The 20,625-nt window shown below is 38.3% G+C and overlaps 1 protein-coding gene across 1 annotated transcript in view; it reads left to right on the top strand.

Moving 5' to 3' along the window:
* The window catches only part of chrm2a (cholinergic receptor, muscarinic 2a), a 105,617-nt gene extending 85,383 nt beyond the window's left edge, over positions 1–20,234 (top strand). Inside the window, exon 2 of the mRNA XM_079870144.1 lies at positions 18,210–20,234. Coding sequence (XP_079726270.1) covers positions 18,250–19,728 — 1,479 coding nt within the window. The 5' untranslated portion in view covers positions 18,210–18,249 and the 3' untranslated portion in view covers positions 19,729–20,234. The remainder of the gene's footprint in view (positions 1–18,209) is intronic.
* The last annotated feature ends 391 nt before the right edge of the window (positions 20,235–20,625 follow it).

Below are 20,625 nucleotides of genomic sequence, written 5' to 3'. Positions count from 1 at the left end.
CACGCTTTGACTGCCCTGCAGATGGCGCCGCTAGTTCATGCAGCGCTTTCAGAAGCAATCCGTGCTTGAAATAAATGTTTGAACACAGACTCAGTTACCTGTGATACTTACCTGCCAAGATCTCCATGTGATAATTACCAGTGATCTCCAGCATATACTCATATATACTCGTTCATCTCCAGCACCATTGTATCTCCTTGTTCTCCAGCGTCTTCATCTGATCCTCTTGTGTGTGTGTGTGTGTGTTTGTGTGTGTGTCCCTTGGACTCCTTGTTCCCTGCTGAAAAGATAGCATTGTTGTTGTACTGCATCATCTGCCATATAACTGTCAGTTCTGCTATCCTCATCTGTTGCACTGTGTGTTTCATTAAATACCTGTTCTTGGGTTCACCAAGCCTGAATCATCCTCACAGATATGCTGCCAAAATACTTATATAATTTTGCAACAAACTAAAAATATACTGTTTTTATAGATTCAATCAACAACTCTAAATGATCAGTTTTATATTACATCATTTTTTTTTCATTTGATTGTCATGTAGCGACTATGGCTCAATGGGTAAAAATGGACTTTTAATTTATATACTAATTAAAAGTGAAAACACTTTCTAATTCCCACAGACTTGGCAAAGTCTGTAACTGAACCCCCTTTTACGACTCACTTCCCCCTTTCCACAGTGGGAGCTTCAAAGACATTACTGACATTCCGATCTCAACAGAAAACCCGCTCTGAATCACACACACACCAAACCACTCTGAAACTCCTAAAACACAAGTTACACACACGCATGAATCATTATCAAAATGTTTTTATGTAGTTTTCTTGTCTATGGGATGTGATGGGATAAATTGAGATATTTATGCCCTTCTGCAGATGTAATGGACACGTGTGTTGATACATTTGAGATGTATCTGTTTCATTAACTGATATTAATGTCGGGTGTGATATCCTACGGATCGTAATGAGCTTCTTTATACAGAAATAGAAACTATATTCCGCACAAATGTTTATTCCTAGACATAATGTGGTATTAAAGTTTTAATGCATTTTTCTGTGTACAATCAGAAGAGGCGTTCCTTCACAAACAATGAAACGCTCCCGCCTCAGAACCGAAAGATTTCATTGGGTCCCGTCATCAAACAGGGCGTTACCCCGCGCTGCTTTAAAACCACAACACAAGCAGACGCCTCTCTCTCTTAGCTCTCATACTCTCTCACCCTCGTGACTACGAACTCTGAACTCTGCACTCTCACCCCTCCCTGCACCACGAGCAGCAGAGCGAGAGAAGGCACAGGGCCTTCATCCAAACGAACCGCGGATGTAAAAATCCAGTCTCGTCCTGTAACCAAGTTTTCTCGCCCTTCCCGCACCGGGAAGAGACTTCCGTACCTCTCGGTAATGTTACGTTCAGTAAGCTTTTGAGAACTTTCGCGAAACGCCAGCACAAATCGGTGAGACACGATCCAGAAGAAGAACGCACGTGATCCGGCTCCGCCAGCTTCACACACAGACAAAGGAACAATTTGCAAGTATCAAAATGATCAATCTCTCGAAGCTGCTTTTCCGTTGTGTCTTAAAAGGTTCTGTTTGTAAATTACCATACTTTCTCCCTCACTTTCTTCCTATTTTCATTCTGATCAAGTCATGTTTTATGTTTGTTTTGTTTAAACGTTCGTGGGTCTTGTGTAATTTTACGTACGTAGATTAGCCTATATTACTTCCTATATGCATATAATCCTTTGTGTGTCATTTTTGATTAAATAAATCTTTTATACTTTGACTGACTCTGTGTTACAATCCCACCAATTTAATTGTCAATGAAATTGCGATAAGATCTGGCTACTAGCTCTTTATTTTGATTCATAAGCCCAGCAATTTGCATCCACGGCCAGGAGAGAATTTGTCTGAGGTTTGATAATATAAATATTCCTTCTTAACTGGTATAATCAAAGTATTCGCTGGTCGAATGACTGATGAGAGACCAGTTATAGAACGAAATATTTTTGATAATTAGCAGGTAATGTAATAGCATATGTGAAATTTATGAATTATGACTATGAGTTATGATTTTAATATTTCCCCAAATTTGAATATTGCTCGAGCTAATATTTCATATCTGACCTAATTACGATTGTTACCATAAACGCTACAGTCATTTATTTTTGTCTGATTTCCAAATATAAAGTTCATAATATTGTGATTCACCTCGCAGCTGGTTGGTTTGGTTCATGACGGATGTTTTAACAAAGAATTTAAAACAACAAAAAATACTTCCAAAACCAAGGCAAACAAGCTTGCACAACTTTACATTATGACTAATAGCTAAAAGAATTTTGTCTAACGAAAGAAGCAATAACAAAAAGCACATGTGTGTTAGTACTGCATCAGATGTCCTGAGCCGATATCCAGACCGCCAGATGTTTCTGTGTGTCTATAATGGGTTGTTCCAGTGTCCGCAAACCCCCGCTGAACACCATCTCCATCTGCCAACACTCACAGCTGAGACACCACGCCACAGCCCAGCGCTGAGTTAACCTGTCCAAGAGACCATAACACACATACAGACACATATGCACACAGATATATGTATATACAATACAGATATACATTTTAGGGGTGGGAATCTTTAGGCAACTCACAATCTGATTCTTATTAATTAATGAGGTTACTGACTTTGAATATCAAATTTATTTGTGCATTTTTATTAAACTACTTGTATACATTTGTTAGAATTAGCTGGCTGCTTTGGTTCATGGCATATAAGAATGTTAAGAATTATTAAATAAATACAAGCAATACAGAAAAAGTGCTTTCACTATCTGTGAGTGCTTTAAGTATCTGAAAGATTCTTCTCTTTTTCTTAGCATTATTGCTGCACGATTTTTTACTGATGACTGAAGTTTTCAGAATCGTTGAAGAGAGAATTGCGATGCATTGGAGTATTTTTTTTTTTGGAATACATATGAACACCACAGCCTGAGCTTTTGCGCTCTTGCACAGCAGGACTGATGCTCTCAGGTCAATCACGATGGCTTCAGGTTAGAGTTACGCCATGTCAGAATAAAACGTTTGAGAGCAGCCGACTCCTGGATGATTCAGAGACGTTAAGTGTGTTTGTCAGCGCGATGTCATACACTAAAAGTCCAGAGTGACAGCAGCAGATGGAAGACGTCGCAAACACAACTTCGGCCTGTCACACACAATCAAGCATCTGTTTTAGGGAACAAACTCTCACTTGCTGACTATAAACACTTGCATTTTCACTTAATATTACCAACAAGCTCGTGTGGAATCTGTTTTTGTAGGTTTGAGTTCAAAGAGCCTCTCCTCAGTTTGTCATTAACCTTTCAGCCTGTCTGTACACACACACACAAACACCTGCTACACACACACACCTGCTGTGAGTTCACTCGGATATAACCGTGTCCATCTATGCCAAGATATCCATCACAGGGTGGAAACATCTCTCACAGACCTATAGGAAAGAAGAAAATACACATTAAACAGTAACATTACGCCGAGAGCAAATGGAGTCTTTTGCTGAAGTTTCAAGAGAGCTCAACAATGTCTCAAATTGTGCTGAAAATGATCTGAGCTGCTATCCACGTTAGTTTTATAGCTCTATACTATTACAGTATATCAAGTATTAACTCATTTGTGTCCTACAAATATTTGAAGGGAAAAAAAATCTAATATAAATAACTGTTTTTAAGATTGACAATAATCAGAATTGTTTCTTGAGCAGCAAATCATCATATTAGAGTGATTTCTTAAGGATCATGTGACACTGAAGACTGGAGTAATGATGCTGAAAATTCAGCTTTGATCACAGGAATAAATTACATTTTAACAATATATTCACATAGAAAACAGCTGTTTTGTCCGCACCGACATATAGTGCCGCTGCGCTTCGGGTGACCCGAGTTCGAATCCCGGCTCGTGGACCTTTCCCGATCCCGTCCCCCGTCTCTCTCTCCCACCTCGCTTCCTGTCCACTCTCTACTGTCCTATCACAATAAAGGCAAAAAACACACAAAAAAAAAAATTTTAAAAAAAAGAAAACAGCTGTTTTAAATTGTAATAATATTTCACAATTTTACTGTTTTTATAATAAGAGATTTCTTTCAAAAGTATAAAAAAAAAATAAAAAAATCCAAACTTCTGATCGGTAGTGTGTGTGTGTGTGTGTGTGTGTGTGTGTGTGTGTGTGTGTGTGTGTGTGTACTTAATTAAGCTTAAGCGTCAGTTCTGGCAGGCCAGTTAGTCAAGACGCTGCTAACGCTATTGGCCAACAACACGGTCTCATCAGCTGAGATGCATCAGCTGTTTTGCATCAGCGCATCAGCTGTTCAACTCCCCTCGCTGCTAATGGCTACGATAAAAACAAGGCGCCCTCTTTAAACAGATTCAGTTCGCTCCTAACTGCTGATGCTAGCTTCTTTGCAGCCCGCCACCTCCCCAGCTCCTCCTTGTCGTGTATAACGTGGCATTTGCTTTTCTGTCATAGTTGCTGCTCTGTTCATAGGGGGAATAGTTCATCTCTCCCAGTCCTAAACTGTGAGAGAGTTCCCTAATGCTGCTGCTGTCCTCTGACTGGTGCTCATGAAAGGTCAGAGGACTCCCTGAACAGAGCCATACCGCCAAAATTTAATTCAGAATTTATTAGGGGTGGGAATCTCTAGGCACCTCACGATTCGATTCGATTACGATTCAGAGGGTAACGATTATCGATTATTAACGATTATTAAAAAAAAAATTACTACTTGGTACTTTTAAAGCAAAGTATTTATGATGACCCATAACGAACTTACTTCCAATACTTCCTATATTAATTTTATTAATAAAACAAATGGAAGTGATTTGGCAAGTCAACTGTAAGGTTACATTTGCCAGCATATGTCCCAACATTGCAAAGAACCAACAGGAAAATAAATGTGTGCCTGTGCTAGCAGCGTAATTGTAGTAAATTAATACAAACTTCAGCATATTCTGAATCTCTAGCATTTAATAATAGACTTCTAACCAACATCCTCTTGTTATTTCCATGAGCAATATAATCCTTCAGACAAAAAACATTTTGCTGTAGTAAATTCACAAACAGTTTTCATTCAAAAATATAGAATGATGTACCGGCAGCTCTCATACAAACATAATACTTGTGCATATTCTGAATAATTAGTAACAAACAAAGCTGCTCTTATACACAACTAAATAATAAAGAGTTATGACTTGAAATGTTTGCTGTATACCACAATCAAAAACAGCTTATACAAAGAAAGTGAATGAACATCTGCAGAGAGTACAGTCAAAATGTAACTTTTTGTGACTGGCATTGCACATATTGCATAGCACATATTGCATACAGATCGGTTTACAGTATATTGATGTGAAAACTAAACAATACAGAAAGCAGCTCTCATACAAAAATACTAAATAGGTCACAATGAAATTGCCAATTTTCCATACGTCAGCTTTTAACGAGGAGGGTGCCATTCGAATTCTGCGCTCAGCCATCATGCGTCTGTTATTTGCGCGTCTCTGTTATGTGCGCGCCACAGACTGTTCCGCCTTTTGCGTTCCATCAATATTACGTTATTAGAATTTTTTTTTTAATTAATTTTTTATTTTTTTAGAAAATCGTTTTTTGACATTTGTGAATCGATTCAGAATCGTCCACGTCCCGCATCGCGATGCATCTAAGAATCGATTTTTTCCCCCACCCCTAGAATTTATCACTTGAAATGCAATTTATTCAATATAAATTTTCCTAAATCTTTTATTGTCATGTGTGTTCTTGACTTAATGGACCTGACAGAAATATATATATACACCTGATCAATAAAATGACACACCCAAAAACACCTGTCTCACCCGCTCCACAACACCGTCAGCTGCACCGGAAAGACAATCTCTGCAACAGAAGAACTACATCATTAAAATCGCATTGAGGAGCCATTCATCCATTTAGACTGAAATCTCATGCCACTATCTAATCAGAGACCACTGCAGTCAATACAGCAGAGACAAGACACTGGTCCTGTACTCAGTGCCATGTGTCAGGCAACATCACTGTAGATTTCTGGACGCTAATGGTAGGATTACACTGACCATAATAACATAATGCAGACCGAGGCCAAAGGGGGTTCAGTTTCAGTCTGAGACCAAACCAGAATTAGGGTTTAGGCAAACGTTATATGAACAGTTATTAACAAGCTCCTATTTTCATCCGAGGTCCAGATAAAAATGTTTTCTGTAAATGGACTGATGCTTTTTCCTGATCATACATACAAAAAAAAAAATTCCCGAAATTAATTTCTAGAGAATATCAAAGACTTGAAAATCTTTTCACTTGGACAGTAAGAAAAAGCCTAGCAACACCCTGGCAACCACCCCAACCACTCTGAACACTTTACCAGGCAAACGTTATAATTATCTTCACAGTATGTATGAATCTAGTATTTAAAATACAATAGAAATAATAAAGAAATGTGAGGGACCATACCAAAGACGTGAGATAAGCAGCTATTTATAACCACCTTAATTGGATGGATGGATGTATGGATTGTTGGATTAATGGGTAGATGATAGATGGATGGTTGATGGTAGATGATAGATGGATTTGCTGAATGGATGAATGGTAGAAGATAGATGGATGGATGGATGGATGGATGGATGGATGGATGGATGAATGGTTGAAGGAAGATGGATGTATGGATGGATGATGATAGATTATAGATAGATGGATAGATAGATGATAGATGATAGACAGATAGATAGATGGATAGATAGATGATAGATAGATGAATCGTTGAAGGAAGATGGATGTATGGATGGATGATGATAGAAGGATAGATAGATAGATGATAGACAGATAGATGGATGGATGGATGATGATAGATAGATGGATAGATAGATGATAGATAGATGAATCGTTGAAGGAAGATAGATGTATGGATGGATGATGATAGATAGATGGATGGATATACTCTGAGTGAACTTTAGTTGAATGTTATTCAAATCTTCAGCTCATTTTTTTCAAAGTAACTCATGATATGATTGGCTCGGGCTCATGCTGGTTTGAGCGATACGTTCAGCTGAGTGTTTTTTGCAGTATATAGAGCATAAATCCAGACAAACACTCGAGCTGATCTATTATACAGGTCAGGACGGCCGTTGTGCTTTGAGAGTTTATGTAAATATATGCATCTGTGGTCAGACGCTGATATTTATCACACTGCCAAATATCACATATTCATCACAGAGCAGACACAACCTTCGAATAGCCGAGGAAAACAGTAAGCAAAGGGTAGAAAAGGGACAAAAGTTGGAGATCAGTCCTCGGTGTGTCTCATAGGGCAGAGGCAATTTTCAGCTCTACTGAACCAATTCCACAACGACTGAAGTCCGAAAGGCTGACAAAACTTATTCATAACGGCAAACTCCTCCATTCTGTCATTCAACATAAGGCTTCAGCCGACTCAAATTTGGACCAGGGATCAGAGAACTCCATTAGTAAGCAGCGGTGGGATATGAACACAGTATTGGAATAATTCTGAGTGGAAATGAGGGCAGTTTGTCATTATAAAACAAACAGCCGGTCGCCGAAGAGCCGAATACACAAACGCCTAATGACTTGAATGCATTCCATTACACCTGATTAGTCAAACAGGTCCGAGCTTTTAGGACTCAGGACACCAAAAGGCTGAATATCACACACGTGCCGAATGAAACGAGCCCTGCAAACAACCTGAAGAGGAGAGCTTTTAAAGGTAGATAAAGGATGTCTCTTAAAACACAGTAGATCTCTTCCGAAACGTGGGTTTCTATATTGAAAAAATCTGATGTGGGATTTACTTTTACAATTTTCACTCAGAAATTGCTAGTTAATTTCACAAACTGAAAGGAATGTAGAAAACGAAGAAGTATGTTTTTGTGTAAAACATAAACTCCAATAATCTTTGCTTACAACTTTAAAAATCTTTTTTTTTTTTCAAGTGTGCAAGATTCATGTTTCTTAACTTCAATTAAAAGTTAAATCAATTAAAGTCTAAAATTGTTACCTGGAAATCAATAGATAAAAATGATAGATTATAGAAAAATAGATTAAAAAAACACTAATAAAATGTCAAAAGCCCATAAAAATGTAACTAAAATGAACATAAAAAAAAATAAAAAGGTAATTAAAATTATTAAAAAAGCTATAACAAAACTATAATAAAAACTAAAAAATGATAACTTAGATTAGATCATCTACTTTTTTCCCCAAGGGGAAAATTCACAAATATGTATAAATAAGTCATTAAAAATGACAAAAAAACATTTGCACCAACCAAGCACAACATCTTTTGATTGTTAACTTATCAATAAGCTAACATAAAACTCTAACTCTAGTCAATATAGAGTTGAGTACTTATAAGAGAGTTATTAATTTGATCCACACCGTTGCTGCCTGTGTACAACATCCCTAAGCTGCAGTCTTAATTAAGATGCATTAGAAGGCAGCTGACTGCATAGACAGCAAGGGAGCTCACTAGGCTTTGGAACGGAGCCATTATGTACACATGACTGTGTAAAGGCCTGGAGTGCAGATGGCCTGTAGCGCGCAGTGATGTGTCGTGTTGCGGTTAGCATTGTTGCCGTTTGCCTATTCTAAAAAACACAGATTGCTGGACATGGAGCGTTTTTATAGGGATTAGTTTGGCTTAGTGCCGTGGCTAACACTATGATTAGGGCTTTCTGGCACTGGAGATAAGTGAATTCTCTCTGGTTATTCAGAGGCTGTTCAGGGGAAAAGCAGCAAATAAGGCACCGTTTTAATAGAGAAAAACAGAGTGAACTGTGGCTCTGTAAGACTGATAACCTCTTCCCTCTAATCACCATTACCGGACTCGTATCTATTCACATTCACAGAGAGAGAGAGAGAGAGAGAGAGACAGACAGACAGACAAGCATTAGGTTAATTTCGCCCCATGGCGCACATATGGGAACCGTTCCTTTGCTCTAATCCTGATTTTTAATACAAAGAGGAAAGGCATGACTGAGCCAGAAGCGGGAGATTAAACTGACAGTACCAATTTGTCATTTTTCTGATATTTTCAGTCTAAAGGATCAAACAGCTGTAAGGTTACAGAACCAACTCTTGAATTCATACAACCTGTTGTGTGCAGTCATCCATGATGCACCGACGTCGGCTTCTTCTATTTTTAGGACCATTAAGATTTGTTTGCCCTCTGACACTAATTTCATGACAGTTGAAAAATATGTCTCCTCACTTCACTGCAAAAAAAAGAAAAAATGTTATTAATATAACAATATAATGTTATATAATACAAAAATGTTGAAAAAAAATTTCAAGGAACATATACATCTGCATTTATACACCTGCTTTGTACTGTAATTTTTAATTAGATACAGTCAAATAACGGCAGTGAGAATTATATAGGCTATATATAAAAAATCTCTTAATGGCCATAAAACAGGCTAAATAATCTTCTTAATACATATATGTTCTAATTATTTTGGTTTTGGGCTGAAATGTGACCTGGACGTGTTTTAATGAGATTCATTATTTTAAGTTATACATAGAACTCGAGTTATTCGATTCTGGTGCTAACCAAGAAACTTAATGAAAAACATATAACGAAACATTTTATCTGTAAACAACCATATTAAAGTCAATTCGAGAAATGGTTGTTGTTGACAGAAAGACTAAAGCAGGCCTGAAGTAAATGCCACTGAATGCTGTGTAGCCTAACAGTGTAATTGAATGCTGGAGATGGATCAGACAGACTTTAAAGCAGAAGTTGAAAAGCCCGCGAACGCTTTCAAGTTCGAGCAGTGCTTAAAATTTCACTTTCACTTAATTTCATCCTTTTCATTATTAACATTAGTTGAAATCCCATCCCTCACATTTTAATTGACGTGATGAATTGGCACTCTAACAATATATTTCGATGTTTTACGAGTGTGTGTGTGATCATCGAAACTGCCCAAAAATAATTGGTTCCATGTTCAATTACACTAAGCCACCGAATATTAAATCACATTAAACTAACACGGTTCAACTACTCCATGGAGAGCAACCAGTTTACCACATTTCTTTGAAATATGACTTTAATATTAGGTTCTTTGTTTCAAATTGTGACTCTGTGCGAATACACAGTTGGGACGTATTAAAAAACACACTTACTGTAATAATTACCGCTGTGAAACGGGAGAGTATTCAACTTTTTCAGGGAAACGATCCCCTCGGGTGAACTTCTTGTCTTCAAAGATGCTGAACCTTAACACGTGCGACTGCCAGATGTCCTCATCGGGTTTATATTGGTGGTTATTCGATTATTTACATTTTATGAATCAGCATTATTACTTTATAAACTTATTGTGAGGTAAACTGAGCGGGCGCTCACCTCACGCGCTTCCCGCCGTTTCTCCTTGCAGATGCGCGTGCGCGTCAGTTATTAGGGCCCGAGCACCGATGGTGAGAGGACCCTATTGTTTTTGCTCCGTTTATTAGGGCCCGAGCACCGATGGTGAGAGGACCCTATTGTTTTTGCTCCGTTTATTATTATTCTTCTTCTCCAAAGTGAATCGCTTTTTAGAGGGCCTAAACATGCTCGAAAACTCATGAAACTTTGCACACGCTTCAGAAGTGGTGAAAATTTACGTGTGATATGGTTTTCAGAATTGGGGGGGGCAAATTCGGTAAATTATTGCCCCCACATTTTGCCCCGGCTCCTGGTTTCACGTACAGGTATGAAATTTGGTACATACATGTAATGACCCAATACCTACAGAAAAGTCTCTTGGAGCATAGCCCTAAACACAACAGGAAGTGAGCTATTTTGAACTTCCTCCTGGATTTTGGGCATTTTTCGTAATTTCCTGATGTTGTACTTTAACGAACTCCTCCTACAGATTTGATCTGATACTCTTCAAATTTGGTGAGTGTAATCTTAAGGCCTTTGTGACGTTAAATTGCGAAGATCTAGAGTTTTCGTCGAAGGGTGTGCCCTCGGCGGCCTGACAAACATCTATCTATAAATTACAGAAACGTCTGTCTGTCTGTCTGTCTGTGTGTGTGTCTGTTCCTCGCATATCTCTCGAACCGTTAGTCCGATTGATTTCAAACTCGACGGGTGTCTCGCCACGGGCACGAGTAAGTGCAGTGCCAAGTTTGACATTGTTTGGATGAGAAATGCAAAAGATATCGTTAAATATATCATTTTTAGAAGGTTGTGGTTTAAAAATAAACATTCTGACATTAGAGAGTTGTATCGGTCAAAGAAGCCCCAAGAAGGTTGTGGTTTAAAAATAAACATTCTGACATAAACACTCAGTCAGCTACACTGTTTACTTCTGAATATTATTGTTTGGTTCCAGAACCATAGACTGTAAAAAATAGTCCAGAACGTGATAAATGCATTTTGATTAATTTGAGTAAAAATGTGTTTTCTTTACCAAGAAAGTGGCAAGATGAAAACCACTATTTTCTGTTTCAAACTTTCACATAGCATCTTTAGGTTATAATAACATAAAAAATTCAAATCCAGATTTTTCAAAATGCTATCATATTGAAACTGTTGAAATCAGCCATCACTAAGAAATATCTCCTGAACTTTTTTGACGGCGATCAGCTCACAAAAACTGATTTTGCACGGGCACTTTGCACTGCTCCCTGAATCAACGCGCTTATTCATTTGTGGATGTTAACTGAATCTGTAAGTCAGCTATGCTGTTTCTGAATATTATATTTCATTCTGGTGCGCTTAACGCTATCGCTACTGTGTAATAGTAGCCTATGCTATTCACCAACTAAACATATCCTATTCAGTACGTTCACAGTCTCTTTCACGGGCATCATTTGTAGTTGCCTATTCACAAACTGTTTCCTCAAGCATAGCGTTTTCGGAGTTCACTGTGTGCTTTCTACCATGCACAAATAAAAATGTCACTGAACTTTTGCTGTGTAATTGTAACAATGAGCACTCAAACACACCAAACCAACTATTACTAAAAACACACTCAAAAACTGATTTTGCACGGGCACTTTGCACTAGCACTTAGAAGGTTGTCGTATACATAAACACTCAGTCAGCAACACTGTTTACTTCTGAATATTATAGTTTATTCACAGCCATCATTTGTAGTAACCTAGCCTGCTCCCTGAATTCAATGCATTCACAGTCTCTTTCACGGGCACCAAACCAACAATTACTAAAAACACACACAAAAACTGATTTTGCACGGGCATTTTTTGCACTAGTCTATCTATAAATTACAGGAACGTCTGTCTGTCTGTCTGTCTGTGTGTGTGTGTGTCTGTTCCTCGCATATCTCTCGAACCGTTAGTCCGATTGATTTCAAACTCGACAGGTGTCTCGCCACGGGCACGAGTAAGTGCAGTGCCAAGTTTGACATTGTTTGGATGAGAAATGCAAAAGATATCGTTAAATATATCATTTTTAGAAGGTTGTGGTTTAAAAATAAACATTCTGACATTAGAGAGTTGTATCGGTCAAAGAAGCCCCAAGAAGGCTGTGGTTTAAAAATAAACATTCTGACATAAACACTCAGTCAGCTACACTGTTTACTTCTGAATATTATAGTTTGGTTCCCGAACGTGATAAATCCATCTATCTATAAATTACAGAAACGTCCGTCTGTCTGTCTGTGTGTTATTCGCATATCTCTCGAATGTGAGATAACCACTAAATGTGTGAAAACCACTATTTTCTGTTTCAAACTTTCACATAGAATCTTTAGGTTATAACAACATTGAAAATCAAAATCTGGATTTGAATTTTTTAAGATTTATTATAAAAACGGATTATTTTTTCCCAAAAATGCAATAAATTCATGACTTTTTTTTTTTTTTTCAAAATGCTATTAATCCATTGAATCAATATAAAGTTATTTTTGATCATATTGCCATCGCAAGAAATATCTCCTGAACTTTTTTGACGGCGATCAGCTCACAAAAACTGATTTTGCACGGGCACTTTGCACTGCTCCCTGAATCGAGGTGCTTATTCATTTGTGGATGTAAACTGAATCTGTAAGTCAGCTATGCTGTTAGTGTTTACTTCTGAATATTATATTTCATTCTGGTGCGCTTAACGTTGTCGCTACTGTGTAATAATAGCCTATGCTATTCACCAACTAAACATATCCTATTCAATGCGTTCACAGTCTCTTTCACGGGCATCATTTGTAGTTGCCTATTCACAAACTGTTTGCTCAAGCATAGCGTTTTCTCGGAGTTCACTGTGTGCTTTTTACCATGCACAAATAAAAATGTCACTGAACTTTTGCTGTGTAATTGTAACAATGAGCACACACCAAACCAACAATTACTAAAAACACACACAAAAACTGATTTTGCACGGGCATTTTTTGCACTAGTTCACCCAATTTCGGCCTTTTGGTGATATATGCATGATCAGATAAGTTCAATATTAATGTTGCTTGCAGTTCTGATGTTGCTAGGCAACCACAGACAGCCTGCAGTAACTCAGGCATACAATTTTCAATCTGCCACAAACTTCACATGTTTGATAAGACTCCTGTCCTGAACACATGCCAATGCTCATTATGATTATAGCAATAGCACCACCTGCTGGTAGCAGGAAGTGTGGCAAATACAAAACGTGCTCGAAAAATCATGAAACTTTGCACACGCTTCAGAAGTGGTGACAATTTACGTGTGATGTGGTTTTAAAAATTGGGTGGGGCAAAATGGCTTACTTATTGCCCCTACATTTTGCCCCGGCTCGACGTTTCACGTACAGGTATGAAATTTGGTACACACATGTAAAGACCCAATACCTACAAAAAAGTCTCTTGGAGCATAGCCCTAAACACAACAGGAAGTCAGTTATTTTGAACTTCCTGTCAGATTTTGGGCAGTTTTTGCCATTTCCTGATGTTGTACTTTAACAAACTCCTCCTACAGTTTTGATCTGATCCTCTTCAAATTTGGTGAGTGTAATCTTAAGGCCTTTCCTAAAGGTGCCGGGTGGCGGTGGCAGGGGTGCGAGGGCCCTTTTCATCGCTGCTTGCAGCTTTAATTATTATTCTTCTTCTCCAAAGTGAATCGCTTTTTAGAGGGCCTAAACATGCTCGAAAACTCATGAAACTTTGCACACGCTTCAGAAGTGGTGAAAATTTACGTGTGATATGGTTTTCAGAATTGTGGGGGGCAAATTCGGTAAATTATTGCCCCCACATTTTGCCCCGGCTCCTGGTTTCACGTACAGGTATGAAATTTGGTACATACATGTAATGACCCAATACCTACAGAAAAGTCTCTTGGAGCATAGCCCTAAACACAACAGGAAGTGAGCTATTTTGAACTTCCTCCTGGATTTTGGGCATTTTTCGTAATTTCCTGATGTTGTACTTTAACGAACTCCTCCTACAGATTTGATCTGATACTCTTCAAATTTGGTGAGTGTAATCTTAAGGCCTTTGTGACGTTAAATTGCGAAGATCTAGAGTTTTCGTCGAAGGGTGTGCCCTCGGCGGCCTGACAAACATCTATCTATAAATTACAGGAACGTCTGTCTGTCTGTCTGTCTGTGTGTGTGTGTGTCTGTTCCTCGCATATCTCTCGAACCGTTAGTCCGATTGATTTCAAACTCGACAGGTGTCTCGCCACGGGCACGAGTAAGTGCAGTGCCAAGTTTGACATTGTTTGGATGAGAAATGCAAAAGATTTCGTTAAATATATCATTTTTAGAAGGTTGTGGTTTAAAAATAAACATTCTGACATTAGAGAGTTGTATCGGTCAAAGAAGCCCCAAGAAGGCTGTGGTTTAAAAATAAACATTCTGACATAAACACTCAGTCAGCTACACTGTTTACTTCTGAATATTATAGTTTGGTTCCCGAACGTGATAAATCCATCTATCTATAAATTACAGAAACGTCCGTCTGTCTGTCTGTGTGTTATTCGCATATCTCTCGAATGTGAGATAACCACTAAATGTGTGAAAACCACTATTTTCTGTTTCAAACTTTCACATAGCATCTTTAGGTTATAACAACATTGAAAATCAAAATCTGGATTTGAATTTTTTAAGATTTATTATAAAAACGGATTATTTTTTCCCAAAAATGCAATAAATTCATGACTTTTTTTTTTTTTTTTTAAATGCTATTAATCCATTGAATCAATATAAAGTTATTTTTGATCATATTGCCATCGCAAGAAATATCTCCTGAACTTTTTTGACGGCGATCAGCTCACAAAAACTGATTTTGCACGGGCACTTTGCACTGCTCCCTGAATCGAGGTGCTTATTCATTTGTGGATGTAAACTGAATCTGTAAGTCAGCTATGCTGTTAGTGTTTACTTCTGAATATTATATTTCATTCTGGTGCGCTTAACGTTGTCGCTACTGTGTAATAGTAGCCTATGCTATTCACCAACTAAACATATCCTATTCAATGCGTTCACAGTCTCTTTCACGGGCATCATTTGTAGTTGCCTATTCACAAACTGTTTGCTCAAGCATAGCGTTTTCTCGGAGTTCACTGTGTGCTTTTTACCATGCACAAATAAAAATGTCACTGAACTTTTGCTGTGTAATTGTAACAATGAGCACACACCAAACCAACAATTACTAAAAACACACACAAAAACTGATTTTGCACGGGCATTTTTTGCACTAGTTCACCCAATTTCGGCCTTTTGGTGATATATGCATGATCAGATAAGTTCAATATTAATGTTGCTTGCAGTTCTGATGTTGCTAGGCAACCACAGACAGCCTGCAGTAACTCAGGCATACAATTTTCAATCTGCCACAAACTTCACATGTTTGATAAGAGTCCTGTCCTGAACACATGCCAATGCTCATTATGATTATAGCAATAGCACCACCTGCTGGTAGCAGGAAGTGTGGCAAATACAAAACGTGCTCGAAAAATCATGAAACTTTGCACACGCTTCAGAAGTGGTGACAATTTACGTGTGATGTGGTTTTAAAAATTGGGTGGGGCAAAATGGCTTACTTATTGCCCCTACATTTTGCCCCGGCTCGACGTTTCACGTACAGGTATGAAATTTGGTACACACATGTAAAGACCCAATACCTACAAAAAAGTCTCTTGGAGCATAGCCCTAAACACAACAGGAAGTCAGTTATTTTGAACTTCCTGTCAGATTTTGGGCAGTTTTTGCCATTTCCTGATGTTGTACTTTAACAAACTCCTACAGTTTTGATCTGATCCTCTTCAAATTTGGTGAGTGTAATCTTAAGGCCTTTCCTAAAGGTGCCGGGTGGCGGTGGCAGGGGTGCGAGGGCCCTTTTCATCGCTGCTTGCAGCTTTAATTTGTTTATTGAATTTCAGCGCGAAAATCCACAGATTGTTTCAACAGTTATCATATAGGCTATAATTTTTCAATGTATGTACATTTATAACACTACACTTTGTATTATATTACCTTTGCATTCAATTAAAAAAATAGTTAATGCTGCTGTGAGGGTGTTTTTTTTTTTTTTTTTTTTTTATTTTTTTTTTTATTGAAGAAACATGTAAATATACAGATACATTCAGGAGAACATAGAAGAGGTAAAACAAAGACAAAGGATACAGAGTAATTATAATTTAAATACCTTATACCTTTACATAGGGAAACAATACTAACAAAGGATAGTAATAATAAAAAAAATTATAATAATAAAAAAAAAACATAAATAATAATAATACAAATAAAATAAAACAATATATGACAGAAATCTGGTTAATCCTGAATATCAGAGCCATTACAAAATAATTGTTCATATGTTTTCAGGAATCTAACACATTTATTATTGTTTGTTAAACTAAAAGATTTAAGCAGTGAGTCTACTTCAACCAAAAAATGAGAGAAAGTAGGAAGTGAGTTCATAAATTTCTGTTTATGGATGAAAAATTTACCAAATAAAATAAAAGTTAAAAATGTATTCTTTGGATGTGTGGGAGTCAGTATAATAACAAATAATATCTTTTAAATTAAAAGAGTGTGCCTGAATGGGGGTTTTATTTAAATGAGAAAATACGCTAGACCAAAATTTCTGAACCAATTTGCAAGAATAAAATAAGTGTATTAATGTTTCATCTTCGTCACCACAAAACGAACAAGTACTAGAAATATCAATATATTTGGACACCGTTGCATTAACAGGATATATCTTATGTAATATTTTAAAGTGGACTTCTTTGGTTTTGTTAGGAATAAAATATTTATGTGGTAATAACCACGCTCTTCTCCATTCAATATTGCCAATAAAGGCAGCCCAATGGGATCTGCCTCTAGGGCAAATTAGATCTCTTCTTTGAAAAATCTGGCGAATATGTTTATTATTGCATTTCTTATCATAAATGCTAATGCCATCCAATAACAAAGCCGACTCCTTAGTATCATTTTGGTTATATAATAAGTGGCTCTTAACCAGTTGCACTAGACCTGTAGGAATAGCTTTAATCACAGTATTGTATTCTTTAAAATGAATAGGGAAGTCATGGATAGTCATGAAGCGTTCATAAGACAAGATGTTACCAGAATTGTCAAAGCTGTGAGGGTGTTACTAATACAGCAAATGTGGGAGTGACGTCAAATGGACATCTTTCTTTCTCTCTCACTATTATTATTTTTTTAACTCTTTTTGAAAATTGTGAAAACACAGTTGTGATGTTTTTCTTTTGCTACGTGAGCAAATGGGAACACAAAAAATATATTTCTCATACATCGTATGACGACTTCTGAGAAACCCTGATGAGTAGAGAATTAAAACTAGAACAGAAACATTATTTCAGCACTTAACATTCAATTGAATTAAATCGAATATTAATTAAAATGAAAAAGACTATAAAAATTATATTATTAATAGTGAACAATTACCAGGATTCTTATTTTTGTCTTCTTATGTCTGATGGTTTGGTTCTTGACATTTATGATACTGTTATGGAATCATGCAATCATTCAGAATCATTTAAATATAACATTTGTAATAATAACATTTTAATATCTTTTGATACCATTACTTTACCACTGGTCACTGTCACGGCACTGTTTGTAAGATACATTTATGTAGGCCTAAATTACATCCAGTGCATTGTTTGTCTTTCTCCTTTTGGAGTATCTTACAATGACGTGAAGAGATCCATGTTTTGTCACATAATTTGCAACATACTAAACGTCCTTTTTCTCCCGTATAGGTGTCGGAAGTCATACGTATAGTGAACTGACCAGCTGTACATGAGCACCATGGATACAATAAGCTTCACCTTCTGGAACGCCTCTGAGGGCAACGAGACCGTGGAGACAGTGGACGAGAGCCCGTATAAGACAGTGGAGGTGGTGTTCATTGTACTGGTGGCCGGCTCACTAAGCCTAGTGACCGTTATCGGGAACATCTTGGTCATGCTTTCCATCAAGGTAAACAGAAGCCTGCAGACTGTCAACAATTACTTCTTGTTTAGCCTGGCCTGTGCTGACCTAATCATTGGCCTTTGCTCTATGAACTTGTACACAGTCTACATTGTGATCGGATACTGGCCGCTTGGCCCGGTTGTGTGCGACTTGTGGTTGGCGCTGGACTACGTGGTTAGCAATGCCTCGGTCATGAACCTGCTGATTATTAGCTTCGATCGCTATTTTTGTGTCACCAAGCCGCTCAGTTATCCGGTGAAGAGGACGACCAAAATGGCCGGCATGATGATTGCGGCGGCATGGGTTTTGTCTTTCATTCTCTGGGCTCCGGCAATCCTATTCTGGCAGTTTATCGTTGGTGGGCGCACAGTGCCGGAGAAGGAGTGCTATATTCAGTTCTTCTCCAACGCCGCGGTCACTTTCGGCACAGCTATAGCTGCTTTCTACCTGCCTGTGATCATCATGATGGTGCTGTACTGGCAGATTTCCCGTGCTAGCAAGAGCCGCGTCAAGAAGGACAACCGCAAGCCATCAGGTGCCAACCTCGACGTGGCCTCTTCCAATCAGATCCGCGAAAACACAACCAACAAACCCACCAACAACAACCTAACAGCTGAAGAAACAGATCGAGGACAGACCCAGATAACAGAGGACGCCGCCAACCAACATGATGCCAAACTCCAGAATGGCAAAGCGCCATCAACGGCGAGCGGAGAAGCGGAAGATGGCGGACGAGGAAACGAGGAGAAAGAAAGCTCAAATGACTCCAGCTCTGGAAGTGGTGCCGTAAACAATCAGAAAGAGGAGGTGGTGGCGCCATCAATAGCTGAGGAAAACCAAGCTCCTGCTAGGCACCGCGCCAAAGCCGGCGGATCCAAACTGACCTGCATCAAGATCAACACCAAATCGCCAAAAGGAGACTGCTACGCGCCTTCGAACGCGACTGTAGAGATCGTTCCTGCGACCGAAAGGCAGAATCACGTGGCGAGGAAAATCGTGAAAATGACCAAGCAGCCGCCGAAGAAGAAAAAGGCGCCGTCTTCTCGGGAAAAGAAGGTCACGCGCACCATTATGGCCATATTGGTGGCGTTTGTTGCAACTTGGACGCCTTACAACGTCATGGTCCTGATCAACACCTTCTGCTCCAGCTGCATTCCCAACACCGTGTGGACCATCGGATACTGGCTCTGCTACATCAACAGCACGATCAACCCCGCCTGCTACGCCCTCTGCAACATCACCTTCAAAAAGACCTTCAAACACCTGCTGCTCTGCCAGTACAAGAACATACGCTCCACCCGATGAGCAGGAACAGTGTGTGTGTGTGCATGCGTTATATTTTTCATGTGCGTGTTCTGGTGACAAAGGTACATGTGTGGATGTGTTTGTATGTGTGAAGTAAAACCAGTTAAAATCGTCAGCAATTAGGGTGAATTTAGGTTAATTGGGACTATTTTCTCCCATTGAAATGATTGGGAAAAGTGTCCAAATCAACCTGATAAAACGGAGACCCATCAACACCCACCATACACAGTTTTACAAATCCTTCATCTTTGTAGATTCATATTATTATCATTTTTTTTTTGGCTTTCAGCTACAAATCAGACTGCATTTAACACATTTTACCATGTTTAAATCAGATTTGCAGTCAGAAAATGCAGTCCTCAGACTGTGTCTACAGGTGTGTGTTTGCATTCATTGTTTTTTTTTTATATATATAGATAGATAGATGGTCTGTTGTAGCACTTTACACACATAGATGTGATGCATGTCACAAAAGGAGGAAAAGAAGTGCTAAAATATTTGATTTATAAACAAAAATGTTAAAAGAACAACAAAAAAACGAGCATTTAAATGGTCAGATTGGAGTCTGTCCTATTCAATAATACACAAATAAGGGGACAACAGGGCTGACTGAAGATCCAAACCAAACGCGTTTGAGCTTCAGTATAAAATCACACCTGTATATACGTGTATATAAACATGTACTGTATCCGTGTCGTGTGTGTGTGTGTGTGGTTGCATGCTGGATGATGATGTGTGCGCTCAACATTAAAATCCACTTCAATTAGTCAACATGAAGCCCGTTTACTTGAGTAATCAGGAATATTCAACTTGATTTAACGGTGGGTGCTATACTTGATTTCATCCAGATCATTAACCCTCATATTTCCCTCGCGAGTCAAAATGACCCGAAGCCAC

This window comes from Squalius cephalus (assembly GCF_949319135.1).
Source record: "Squalius cephalus genome assembly, chromosome: 4".
NCBI classification, from domain to species: domain Eukaryota; kingdom Metazoa; phylum Chordata; class Actinopteri; order Cypriniformes; family Leuciscidae; genus Squalius; species Squalius cephalus.
The sequence above is the reverse complement of the archived record's forward strand: the minus strand, read 5'-3'. Positions and strand labels throughout refer to the sequence as shown.